The 14,054-nt window shown below is 39.0% G+C and overlaps 1 protein-coding gene across 1 annotated transcript in view; it reads left to right on the forward strand.

Moving 5' to 3' along the window:
- Positions 1-230: 230 nt before the first annotated feature.
- COPB2 (COPI coat complex subunit beta 2) overlaps positions 231-14,054 on the forward strand; it is a 31,005-nt gene continuing 17,181 nt past the window's right edge. Inside the window, exons 1-9 of the mRNA XM_030873368.2 lie at positions 231-333; positions 4,672-4,809; positions 8,313-8,399; positions 8,602-8,728; positions 9,604-9,752; positions 11,618-11,764; positions 12,685-12,784; positions 13,432-13,574; positions 13,824-14,023. Coding sequence (XP_030729228.1) covers positions 331-333; positions 4,672-4,809; positions 8,313-8,399; positions 8,602-8,728; positions 9,604-9,752; positions 11,618-11,764; positions 12,685-12,784; positions 13,432-13,574; positions 13,824-14,023 — 1,094 coding nt within the window. The 5' untranslated portion in view covers positions 231-330. The remainder of the gene's footprint in view (positions 334-4,671; positions 4,810-8,312; positions 8,400-8,601; positions 8,729-9,603; positions 9,753-11,617; positions 11,765-12,684; positions 12,785-13,431; positions 13,575-13,823; positions 14,024-14,054) is intronic.

Genomic DNA, 14,054 nt, shown 5'->3' on the forward strand with positions numbered 1-14,054 from the left:
CGCGGTTTTCTGATTCTCGTACAAGCTCAGCAGCCCCAGGACACTGCAGCGGATAGTGGAGGCCACACCCCCACGTCCCCAGCAGCGCCAGGTGGGCTCGAGGCCATTTAGGAGGCCCTGTTGCCTTGGAAATTGGGGCGGGGCTTGGGAATCGTCAGCCCCCCGCGCCGCGTTTGCGCAGGCGCTCGGGCCCTGGACTCGAGTTCTATCGCGAGAACTCCTCCCGGAAGTTCCACGTCAAGCAGTCGGCCGGTCGGCTGGTCGGTGGGTCTCTCCCGGACTGCTTCGTCCGCAGCGAGTAAAGGCGCCCGGGCTCGGACCAACGGAGCCATGGTAGGTCCAGGCCCTGCAGGAGGGAGTGGGGCCCCTGCGGCCAAGGCCAATTCCTGGGGCTCCTGGCCTGAGGACCGTAGTCAGCAGCGGCCTGCGCTCCCGTTGCGGCCGCCGCCTCAGGCCTTGCGGGGTCCTGGTCCAGTTTGAACTCTGGGAGGGAGTGGTTTGAGGAGGCAGTGCCTGGAATTGAGGGGTCCCTGACTCCTCCGGTGCTTACGGCGTTTGCCAGAGGTCGTGCGGTCTGCAGCGGGATCCTTGGTGTAGGGAAATAGAAGAGACTGAAAACGTTGAACTCCGTAGAAGGCTTTGGCGAAACTGCCTCATTGTGCCTTTAAAACGACGACAGCTGATTTTGCAGTCATGTTGGGTTTGTTCTGGTATAGTATGTGCTGACCGCAAACTACGAACTTAAACAGGCAAGCCCCCCCCCAAAAAAGTAAATAAAATGCATAGAGAGTCAAGAGTGGAATTTCAGATGCTTTGGGACCCCAGCTTAAGTTTCTAGGGAGAAACGAAGAGTTGGGGAGTTGTTTATAAAACTGGTTGGCGTGTTTTTCTTCATTTGCAAATATAGCGGCTGATAAGAATGACAGTCATGACAGCATTTTTTATTATCACCCCCAGATATGCTCTAAAATACTTTTGCACAAAAAGAGTTATAATAGTAAGAAAAACAGTATGATAGTGTGAGAATTTCTTTCCAAAAAGATGTAAGAAATTCAATATTTTGTATTTAAACATTTTCCTGCTTTTCTTCACTTGTTAGGAAGCACAGGTTCAAGGATTTTGGAGCTTGAAGACCGTAGGGATTGATAAGTCCAAGTTCCTCACCTTGCTGTTAAAGGAAAAAAAATAAATAAAAACTTAAAATCAAGTTAGTTTAAGGCTCATTGCTGCAGAGTTTTAACTACAACAAGTTGATTTCCTGGGGAAACTTGTGAACATTATGGATACTTCCAGAAAAATGCATAGAGAAACACGCTGTGTTTTAGTGGATTCACTCACAGATACCGCCCCCCCACAATCCTCATCCATGAACTATTGAGTTCCCAGGTTAAGAGCCTCTGAACAATACTGAAGTCACTTAATTATGCCCCCTCGTATTACCAACCACCTGCTCTGGGGTGTGCTGTGCTTTCAGCACTGGACATTTTTGGAAACAGCCCTTGCATCTGCCTAATTTAGTTTTCTTTTGCAATGTTTAAGAGTATTTTTATAATTACATATTTCATTCTTTAACACATTTAAAATCTTTTATATAACTACAAAATGTGAATTTATTTATTCACTCATTTACCATAGAGTGTTTACTATGTGCCATGGATTTTGCTAAACATTTGCCTCCTAATTCTCACAACAGCTGGGAGAGTGAATTATAAATGCTTATGGAGTGGTTACAATAGGCCAGGCACTGTTCTGTTTAACACTGAATTTAATTCTCATTATACTAAGCGGTAGATAATAGTCAATGGTTTTACATTTTTCAAACCTGAGAGTTAAGTAAATTTACCCACTGTTGTACGTTTGAAATGAGTAGTGGAACTGAAGTTTGAGTCCATCATGATTCTTTAGACCTCGATTATACTGTCTGTACTTAAACCTCTATACCCAAATATATAAGATGCTGTGGAGATAAACACATGAATAAGCAGTGACCCTGCCCTTAAGTAGCATCTGTTCTAGAAAGCAAAAACAGACATGTGCACAAATGTTAAATGTTAAAATTAAAACCTGTAGGATCCCGTAGGAAAGGATGCTTCTGGTAGGGTAATCTGAAAGATCATAGTAGTGACAGTAGCATTTAAGCTGAGTCCTAAATGCATCCAGCTTTTGGGAGATATAAGGAGACATTTAGAGTTAAGGCTGCAGTATAAGTACCTTACTCATTTTGTATTCCACAGTGCCTAGTACAATGTCTCATTCAAAGTAGGCACTAAAATCTTGGGAGAAATATAGCAGGAGCTCTTGGCTGTGCTTTTTGAACTGAGATTGTGCATTGGGGGTATGTAGAGTTATACTGGGGTTGCTCAGTCCCCTGGACCACCTTCCTGAAGCATCACTTTTACTCAGTAATCAAGCATTTAAAATATTTTTAATGGTAAAATATACATAGTTTATAAGTCTACAGTTTCCTCATTTACTAGAGGAAAAAGCCTCCACCGTGCTTCCTGGCATATAATAGACACATAATGTTTGCTGACTCTGAAGAGACCAGAAAAAAAGAGTTAACATTTGTGATGATAATTAATGGGACAAAATTCAGAAATGGGTGAAGTAAGAGGTCCTGCTTCAGCAAGGTGTGTGAAGATGATGGTTTGAAAGTAGCAAGTTTGAGATGGAGAAGAAGGTAAGACAGTGGAAACATTTTTGTGGCTATTGTAGAGAAGAGCCAGAGAACTCGGATCTTTTAAAGGGAAGTAAGAGGTGTAGGTTGTTGCCAAAAGTGAGGGAGGCCTGTATAGAAGTCAGAGCAAGGTTCGAAGCAGTCAGTGACCCAGATTTGATAGAGATCCAAAACGATGAATAAAAGCCTTGTGAGGTGTTTGCTTTGACTCAGGAGATTATCTCTGCGGAAATTATGTAGCAGTCTTCATTTGTGTAGAAAAGTAACGTTAAATTTCTGTCCAATTCATGATCATCATGGAAGATCGCAAAAATAAAAATTGGATGATAACGCAACTTGCCAAATAAACTTTGAGGTTGTGTGTAAAACCTGTTGAAGGAGAAATATATTTTAAATCAGTCTTCCTCAGATCTGCTTCCAAGAGAGAATTAAGACTACTGCCCTAAGCCATCATTATATATAATGAGTTAACTTTTCTCCTAGAGAGGTATCCTTGGGAGAATTGAGAAAGTAGTTATTCAGATCATTTTCTTTCTGTGGTTTAGATGAGGAATCCAGGTTGAAAAAGGCTGTTTTAAACTATTAGTATTTTATGACTCGAGAGAGTATTTTAGCTTCGGTTTAAAATTGTAATTTCCGTTTGGTTCTTGTAACTTAAATACATTAAAACATTATAAACATGCCCATTTGGCTCCAAAGCCCTTCATGGACATGGATATAACCCCTATTGATCCCACATTACATTGCCTAGCATTTACTGATATTATTGCCAAAATAAATCTAATACTTTTCTCTGAAGAACTCAATTTTTTAAAAAAATAATTGAGGTATAATTGACATATGACATTATATTAGTTTTAGGTGTCCAATATAATGATTTGATATTTGTGTATATCGTGAAACAATCACCACAATAAGTCTAAACACCTGTCACCATACATAGTTACAAAAATGTGTTTTTTCTTGCAATGAAAACGTTTAAGATCTACTCTCTTAGCAACTGTCAAATATGCAACACTGTATTATTAACTACTGTGCTGTACATTACATCTCCATGACCTACTTATTTTATAACTGGAAGTTTGTACCCTTTGACCCCCTTCACTCATTTCTCCCTCTTCCACACTCCACCTCTGGGAGTTACCAATCTGTTCTCAGTATCTGTGAGCCAGGTTTTTGTGTTTTGGTTTTTTTTGGTTTTTTTCATATACATCAACCAAAACAATGTATCACAACATATTGAGGGCTGAAGCAGATATGGGAAAACAAATGTCCTCTATTAAGTCAGAATTTAAAGAGTTTTGCAAAAATGTGAAACATTGCTACTCTTCTCACTAAATTTCTTTTGAAACTATAGTTAGTTTTCATAACAATATCTTACTTAGGTTAACATGTAATGGGTTTAGTTCATTTTTGAAAATGAATTAATACAGAAATATTTTAATGTCTCAATTTTAATTTTTAGCATGGTAAATATTAATAAATATAATCTACCTAAAAAGAAGCTTTTTAGTGTCCTCAAAAATTAAGACTGTAGGGCTTCCCTGGTGGCGCAGTGGTTGAGGGTCCGCCTGCCGATGCGGGGGACGCGGGTTCGTGCCCCGGTCTGGGAGGATACCACGTGCCGCGGAGCGGCTGGGCCCGTGGGCCATGGCCGCTGGGCCTGCGCGTCCGGAGCCTGTGCTCCGCAACGGGAGAGGCCACAGCAGTGAGAGGCCCGCGTACCGCAAAAAAAAAAAAAAAGACTGTAAAGGTGTCCTAAGACCAAAAAGTTTGACAAGTGCTGCTACAAATTAAAAATTCTTACTCATTTTTTTTGTATATATGAGTGAATAAGTAGGTGCTTTAGACTTCAAATTGTGTCTGTAATTTAGCAAAGTAAAAACTGAATTGTTTTGTAGGCATGTTAATGCACTGTTTTTAGTTAAGATCTCACGCATGTTTTATTTGGCATAGCAATTTAATGTTTGTTTGTTTTTTATGTTTGTCCTTAGCCTCTGCGACTGGATATCAAGAGAAAGCTAACTGCTCGATCTGATCGAGTTAAGAGTGTAGATTTGCATCCTACAGAGCCGTGGATGTTGGCGAGTCTTTACAATGGCAGTGTGTGTGTTTGGAATCATGAAACACAGGTAGGAATTTTTAAAGACTTTATTAGAAATACCATCTTAATCTGTTTACAGTGAAAGAGAAGAAATATAACAGAGTTCAGTAGTGTATGCCTACTGCTTTCTTAAATAAAATTAGTACGAAGTATTTTTAATAAACTAACATTTATGAGGGTACAGCTTGTGGGAGAAACTGTCTGGGCTCATTATATCCAATATTTAAGTGTTAAGTTCTGAGATAGGTAGTATTAGCTCTACTTTGAAATTAAGGAAACTGACACCAATATAAGATCACTTGCTCTAGATGAAAGTATTTAATGGTACTTAATTTTCCGTTCAGTGAGTATTCTAACCATCTTAAGAATGGGATTTTTACTTTTATTAAATTGTCCCCAAGTGCTCACTGTAATGCATGATGCAGGTAACTTCCAGTCAGCCATACAAATTATAGATTATATCAGAGAGAGATTTGTAGTCAGCTTTTCATTACACATGAGAATGTGCCTTTTACAGATTATTTCCCTTAAATGCTTTCATCTGAGTAAATAATAGGTCTTTCAGCTTAGTTTGTCTTATCTTTTCCAGTCTTTGTTGGCCATCCTTAATCTTTTTCTTTCAAAGTACAGAACATATCATAGTTTTGAGTCTATTTATACAGTAATTATCCCCAACATCCAAGGTTAAGTTCTTAAAATCCAGGTAAAATTCACATTTGAGGAACTTAAGATGGCAAAAATAGGCCTTAGGGAACCAAGTTCAGGAGTAAACCTAAAAACACCCTTATAGCTTATATCACTCTAATGAAACAGTAAGGACTACACAGTCAGCCAAGTCCCACCAGTGACATTTTATTCACATTAACACTTTGATCTCTGTTGTATCCCAGTGCCTATGACATTACCTGACACACAGTAAGGGCTCAGTAATTATTTGTTGACCTAGTGAATAATAAACTTTCCTTTTATCAGTATATCACTAATTCAGAATTTCTGTCCAGCGACTTCAAATCTTTATCTTGTGAATTCCTTTTGCCTTGATGCAGGGAGTATGCTTGTTAACTGCTTTTGTGTGGGTGGGGTCGGGGGGAGGATCTACTCTCTCCATGTGTTTAAAACCTTTCAGATTTTATGCTTAGCCGATACACTGGTACCTGCTCCACCGCCACCTTGCTTCCTGATGCTCCCTGGAGTCCCCTCTGTCAGCTCCATTTAACCATTTCTCAGCTCTGTCATTTCACTATAGTTGTGCTCTAAAGCCCTGGTGTACTTCCCTTATCTTTCTCCAGGCTTTACTGTAACATAACTGCTTTATCTGGGTCATCTACTTTGCTTCGTTTTTCTTTCTATACCCTTCTGTGCCCTCCTGCAGGGCCACCTACTTCCCCTTTCATAATTCATCTCATTGGTAAGTTTTTGTTTAATTTCCTTCTTTCCTTCAAAAATGGAGGTTTTATGAGGACAGGGATTATCCTAGTGTTAATTCCTATTGTTATTCGAAGTGGGTACCTGGCAGACAGGCTCATAGTAGATACTCAGTAAGTTTTTGTTGAATGGTTGATCTATTTTTGGTTCTACCTGCTTTTCCTCCTCTTTTTATCACCAACAGAAGTTACTTGCCACTCGTGTATTGAGAGCAAAATTCTTGAAAGAGCCAAAAAATGTTTTTGGAAGTAAATTCAAATGTACTTGAATTTCAGATAAGGAGATATTATACTCTTTGAGGTGATGGGTGCAGCAGTTAAAAAATCAGTATGTTATATATACAATGGAATATTTCTCAGTCATGAAAAGGAACGAAACTGAGTTATTTGTAGTGAGGTGGATGGACCTAGAGTCTGTCGTATAGAGTGAAGTAAGTCAGAAAGAGAAAGACAAATACTGTACACTAACACATATATATGGAAGCTAAAAAATTGGTACTGAAGAACTTAGTGGCAGGGCAGGAATAAAGACACAGATATGGAGAATGGACTTGAGGACTGGGGAAGGGGAAGCTGGGACGAAGTGAGAGAGTAGCATTGACATATATACCCCACCAAATGTAAAATAGACAGCTAGTGGGAAACTGCTACATAGTTTCCCTGCTAATTAAATGATGTGGGAAAGCCTTTTAACCACATTGAGCCTCGGTTTACTTACCTAAATGAAGATGATATGTTGCCTTCTTTACTTCGCAGGATTGTCAGAAGGATTAAATCAAATTGATAAAATTGTGTAGGAGACCTATAAGGCCCCATACAAGTGTTTCTTTATTTTCTTACATTTCGCTGCTGGTTTACATGTTGAGTGTGTAGCGTTTCCTCCTGTTTAGCTTGTTTAGCTTCTGGAGTGGGAAGACCATCCCTTAGGTCATTTGTGTCAGCCACAGCACTTAACGTGGACCTGAAACATGACTGTTAGTTCTGTAGCTGCTTTATTTTTTATTGCTCAGCAGATCCCTGAATTTGTTGGCTCCTCACGAGCTTTTGTGGATTTGTCTGTCATCTTATAGGTTGCATGTTCTACCTGTTTGCAGTGTCTGTATCACAGTCAGCTGCTAGTGGTTGTGCAGGTTGGAGCTTATGTCCCCACTCATTCAGCCTTTGACTGAAGAATCTTTGAAGTCTTGCTCAGGAAGCCAGAGTGGGCTCAACAGTTCTTGTGAACCAGTCCCTATTTTTAAATTTGGTGCACATCGTTAATCAATCAGAATATGCTATTTTCATTATTCTCTTGTACAGAAAGAGAGATTAAAAAGTGATAGTTTGATTTTCAGAATTTTAAAGAACAAAGCATCAAAGTGGGAGGACAAAGAGATGCATTCATCCCTGCTCTTTCTAGCAGGGTCTAGTTTTCCACCTTTATCCTGTGTAAATAATTCTATTCTGAACAGCTTTAAGGGACATCTGAATCACTGTGTTCTCGTACTTCACTAAAAGGAAATGGCATCTGTATGGAAGCATATTGCTGAAGTGTACAAAAGAGTTGTATCTTGTTTATAAATTTATTTTACGAGTTTATGGGTTTAATTTTTAAAAGGAGAAAACTAGGGGCTAATTCATTCAACAAATACTTATTACACATTCATTGTTTTTCAGCAGCTGTTCTAGGCTCTAGGTATACAGTGGTGAACAAGATTCCTGCCCTCAGGGGCTTAGCAGGAAAGATTGACGTTAAACACGTAATTATGAAGGTGCTATGTTGTGAAAGTGGAGTATAAGGTCCTCTGGGTGGGTGTTCAGGCGGAGGGAACATGAGCAAAGAAGGCACTGGGAGTAGCCAAGGATGAAGCTGGAGCACAGAGGATGGGGAACTTCATCTTGTTGACATTTGCTTTCTTTTGTCATTTATAAGTATTTGCACTTTGAATCTGTTAAAGAAAAGATCTTTGGTCTATTGTTTTCATTTGACTGTTGCACTTTTATATTTTAGCCTGAGAACATTTTATGATTAGTAGTGATATAAAAAATCGGATGTTTTAAATATAACAGGATAGATTTTTCAGTTATTTTCTCATGACTCAAAGTGTATTCTTGTGAAATTTTTAAGACACTGGTGAAAACATTTGAAGTATGTGATCTTCCTGTTCGAGCTGCCAAGTTTGTTGCGAGGAAGAATTGGGCTGTGACGGGGGCGGTAAGTAATTCCCTGCGCTTCTAACCCATCCGTGAACCTGTCAGTGGCTGCTTTGGCGAGTCAAAGAGCTTTGGCTCTTGCTTTGTTTTGTTAATTAGTGCATTGTTTTGGAACCTGGGCTTTATACCCTGAGCCTATAATATACTTTTTTGTGCAATTTACTTCATAACAGTAATGATGGTGTTAAACTTTCCATTTCCAGGATGACATGCAGATTAGAGTGTTCAACTACAACACTCTGGAGAGAGTTCATATGTTTGAAGCTCATTCAGACTACATTCGCTGTATTGCTGTTCATCCAACCCAGCCTTTCATTCTAACTAGCAGCGGTAAGAGATGACCCCTTTTGGTCATGTGCGTCTCTTTGAGTATTTCATTTTCATTCAGTGAGACATGCAATTCTTTTACTGCTGTTACAAGCAGAGTTCTAATTCCAAGCAGCCTTTAAACTATTTAAATCCATTAACATGCTATCAGTGCTGCTTACTTTTGTATTTTAATGAATATCAGTTCTACTTAGGATTTGTATAGCAGTTGCTCCAATTCCCGTCAGGGAAGACCTGAAGGTCTAGATGCTGAAAAGTCTGCTGAACAGAAAGCTAATTTACATGCTGATTGAGTGAGTTTTTGGCAGATTGCCATATACCCTAGTCAATTTTATCTTTATACTCAGATTAGTTTGCTCCTTGGTATTATGTATAAAACAGTGGCGCTTTTGGAAGGCATTTAAAACCAGTTGCACTGAACTGGTAATAGCTCTTTGAAACAGTTTAATTTAGAGATTGAGAAGTAACTCAGAACTTTTTTTTTTTTTTTAACCAATCTTGTATTAAAAGAGAAATGCTTATTTCTGAAATAGTCATTGCCATCATTATTCATTCATACTTAGACTTTAATCAAACTTGTTCCTCTTTCATCATTCTGTAAAGCCCATTGAGTCTGTCTTAAATTTTTTTCCATGAAATTTGTATATTTGCTATTAGTAATCTCTCTCTTTTATCTCCACTCTTTAGAGAGTTAAATTTATTCTTAGAATAAATAAGCATATTGAAAAATCTGTTCAATTCCGATTCTGTTTCTTTAAGACATGGAATATATGCTTTGTGTTAGATTTGCTGCCTTAAAAGGCACAGAGACTCTGCACCTTAGTTCTGAATGAAAGAAATAGAAATTGCAACTAACTGGAGACTTTTTTTTGGTCTAGATGACATGCTTATTAAACTCTGGGACTGGGATAAGAAATGGTCTTGCTCACAAGTGTTTGAAGGACACACCCATTATGTTATGCAGATTGTGATCAACCCCAAAGATAACAATCAGTTTGCCAGCGCTTCTTTGGACAGGACTATCAAGGTAGGATGTCTACTCTTGGTGTCAGTTATGATTGTTGGTGACATATAGTTGTGTCAGGTATTTTACTACTGGCTGCCCAGAAAGTTATTCCTGAGAAGTTTCTCTCAAAAGCTCATTTTGAAGCAAAATAGGACTTCTCATTTTGAACCGGAAGGGCATATTCTGTTGAGAAGAACAGTGTGGCAGCTCAGTGTTCTTAATGAAGGAGTGTTTTTCCACGTGGAAGCAATATGGTGTAAGACTTCTTAAACCTCTGCACACCCAGAATAAGAAAATGCCTGTATCTTCTCTAGGTCACTGTTTCCTCTCCTTTAGTATATTTGTTGTTGACTTCTGCTGATTATTAATCTGTTTTATATTTAACTGTCATCTGCCTCCATTCCTTTTCTTACTTCATTTCTCCATACTGCTTCCAGTTATCTTTCTAAAACATGGATTCCATCTTGTCAGTTCCCAGTCTAAGGGTAAAGTCCAAATGCCTTGGTGTGGAATACAAGCGTTTCCAAGACTAGCCTTAGCTAATGTTATGAGATATCTCCAGTAACCCTGGTCTACTCACCATTTTCTAGAGAAGCCCTGAATGTTCACAGAACCTTACCTAATTCAGCTGGTCCTTCTGCCTGCAGTATTCTTTATTCTGCCATTTTGATTTCTTTTCCTCTGGATAATTAATTACTCATCTTTCAAGGCTTATTAGCACAGTTATTTACTCTGAGAAGCTCTCTTCAGACATACATTTCACCTCTAGACAGAGCCAGTCATTTTCATCCCGTTCCTTCCATCGCTTTTTGCCTCTATTATGACCTTCATGTTGAATAATAATGAACGTGTCTCCGGAAATTTTTATCCCTGAAATGTTGATGTTTGGGGCAGGAACTTTGTGTTACCCCCTCCCCCAGACACACGTTAGCAAGCAGCACAGTGCCTTGCCTATACTAGATGCTTAATACACGTTGCAGTGAGTGTAAATACATTTCTTTTCCCACTGTAGTATTTAAATTATTTCTGTATGCATAGATTTAAAATATACATTACATAAACTTTTGTTTGCATGTATAGGCTTACATCTATATAACATTTTTATTAGTTTTCCTTTAACTTTTATAAAATGTTATATGCTGTTTGTCTGACAATTTATTATTAAACATTATATGTTGAATATCTTAGGACTTCAGCCTACTTTATTTTTTTTCCTTTCACTGGATTGTCCCTGCTTTTGACATAGGTTGAAACTTTGAAATTAGTTTTAAACTTTCTTCACTAAATTAGGTATATCTTGAAGACAAAAATTATCTTATCTTTGGCTCTAGTAAAGTTTGTTTACACATCTTTATACTCCCCACAGGGCCTCCCATGTAGTAGGCATACAAAATAAACATTTGTAAAGGTAAAGCTCAATACCAGTGCTGTAGTAATATTTGACTACTTTTCCATACTTTTAATTTTTTGACTAAGCAGTAGTTTTCTCCTTTTAATACGTCCTACTAAGTCCACTTTCATTAGCTTTATATTAAATCTCTCATGAAGTCATTTCCTGCCCTTAAAGTAGTGTTTCTCCAAGTCAAGACACCTGGGCTGTCTGTTAAAAAAATCTGGATTCCTGGGCTTCATTGTAGATCCACTGAGTCATAATCTCTGGGGATAAAGCCCGGAAATTGGCATTTTTCAGAGAATGCTATAGTGATTCTGCCCCCTGGAAATTCAAGGAAAGTGAGAAAAAACAAAAACAAGTGGGTGAAAAAATGAGCTTTCTTCAGCCCGCCCCCCCAGCTTTGGCATTTACATGACCTGTCAGGGGTGTGGTGGAGCTGCCTTCTGAAAAGCAAGGCCCCATATTGACTGGCAGATGCTGTTGCTCTCTGAAGGTATGGCAGCTGGGCTCCTCGTCACCAAACTTCACTCTGGAGGGACATGAAAAAGGTGTGAACTGCATTGATTACTACAGTGGGGGCGACAAACCATACCTCATTTCAGGTGCAGATGACCGTCTTGTGAAAATATGGGACTATCAGGTACAGTTTTTTCATAACCTACTTGCCATATATTAGATATGCTTCTTACTGTTTCTTACAGGACAGTTAAAACTTGGGTTGTTGAACTCTGTTTATAGCATAATAACTTAAGGCATCAGAATTTGCACCTAAAATGTGGTCTCAGACTTTCATTTATATTTGAAAACTAGCAGACAAATGAATAATGTCATGACATCACCATGGTACAATCATTTTGCCACAAAGACTCTTGTAAACCTAGGTATGTTACTATACTTCTTTTTTTTTGCGGTACGCGGGCCTCTTTTTTTGCGGTACGCGGGCCTCTCACCGTTGTGGCCTCTCCCGTTGCGGAGCACAGGCTCCGGACGCGCAGGCTCAGCGCCCATGGCTCACGGGCCGAGCCGCTCCGCGGCATGTGGGATCCTCCCGGACCGGGGCACGAACCCGTGTCCCCTGCATTGGCAGGCGGACTCTCAACCACTGCACCACGAGGGAAGCCCTGTTACTACACTTTTTATCTCCAAGAGTATGTTAAATTTTTATTTTTTTGTTTCTCACATCAAAATTTCAATAAACAGTTAATAAAATGAGGCGTAGAAACCAGTTGTACTGAGATACTCAAATTTGTGTTTAAATACAGGGTAAAAATATTAAAGACAGGAATTTGAGGGAATGATACTTAGATGAAGACCACATCTTTCAGGGGTGTGTTGTGTTTTCTTCTTTAAATGTGATAGTTACATTTACATTTGCCTGTACTATCAAATAATTAGAGAAAATGTGTACACGGTAAGATGGTTCTGTTCCAAAAATCTCTGTATTGAATACTGTTAAGATGTCATAACCACTCTTATTTATTATGTATCTGTGCACTGGGAAAATTAAGGATGAGTTATTGTTTGCCACTAATAAAAGTGTTTTCTGTGTACTGATTACAGAATAAAACATGTGTACAGACACTGGAGGGACACGCCCAAAATGTGTCTTGTGCCAGTTTTCATCCTGAGCTGCCAATTATCATCACAGGTTCAGAAGATGGTAAGTTAGAAATGGATATTTAGTCCTGTGTTTAATATCATTACTAAGTGGATATTTAAGCGGGCTAGTGCCCTGCATTTTCATTGGAAGTTTTAAAGGATTTTGATATTTTTATTAGAGTAGACTGCTTAAGCTGTAAAAGAGTAAAGGGGCATTGTTACCAGCATCATTCTAATGTGTTTTGACTCTGTTACTTAAATAAGAGGACACCAGAAGTGCTAGAGAAAAGCTGAAAAAGCCTGTGCTTTGGAGTCTAAAAGCCCGGGGTCAAATTCAGCCTCTGCCACTTCATAGATGTGTGGTTTGGGTACATTATGAAATGGGCATAGATATATCTGCCTCATAGGATTACAGTGAAAGGATGGGAAGAAATCATGTATAGAAAGCATCTGGCACATAGTGGGCACTGTACCCAGGAATCCTGTCATTATTTCACACTTAAGATCACATTTCTTAGTTTTAGTTTCTTATAAATTTTCTATTATTTATTTATGTTGCTTTATAAAATCACAGACTATAGATCAAGAAATTAAGCTGTCAGGAAGTGTGTTCTGTTTGAATATAAAGACTTCCATGTGGCTGGTTCACCTGACAGTTCATTCTTGGATGTTCAAATCAAAAGGGCATATTCACATGGTTCTTTTCAGGAACCGTGCGTATTTGGCATTCAAGCACCTATCGCCTTGAGAGCACGTTGAATTATGGCATGGAGAGGGTATGGTGTGTGGCCAGCCTGCGAGGATCCAACAACGTTGCTTTGGGCTATGATGAAGGGAGCATCATTGTGAAGGTAATCTCTCATTACACTGTCTCTGAATAGATGGACATAGGGGAAGCAGTTATCTTCCAAGTCACCAGTTTTGTTAAACTGGCATTTCTGTCATTAAGCTCAAGAGATTAGCACCGGAGATTTAAAGTGGAAGAAAGGAGCCCTCCATTAAATGAAAATAGAAAATGTTTATTTTGTCGTGGTTTTATTTTGTTGTGGTTTTATTTTGTTTTCCTTTTCATTGCTAAGAGTCATTTGTCATTCCTCCAGCTTGGTCGGGAGGAACCTGCCATGTCCATGGATGCCAATGGAAAGATAATTTGGGCCAAACATTCGGAAGTCCAGCAGGCCAACCTAAAAGCAATGGGAGATGCTGAAATTAAAGATGGAGAAAGATTGCCACTGGCAGTAAAGGATATGGGCAGTTGTGAAATATACCCTCAGACTATCCAGCACAATCCTAATGGGCGGTAAGCCACCACCAAAATCTCTCTCTGGGCT

This window comes from Globicephala melas, chromosome 4, assembly GCF_963455315.2.
Source record: "Globicephala melas chromosome 4, mGloMel1.2, whole genome shotgun sequence".
Lineage (NCBI taxonomy): Eukaryota > Metazoa > Chordata > Mammalia > Artiodactyla > Delphinidae > Globicephala > Globicephala melas.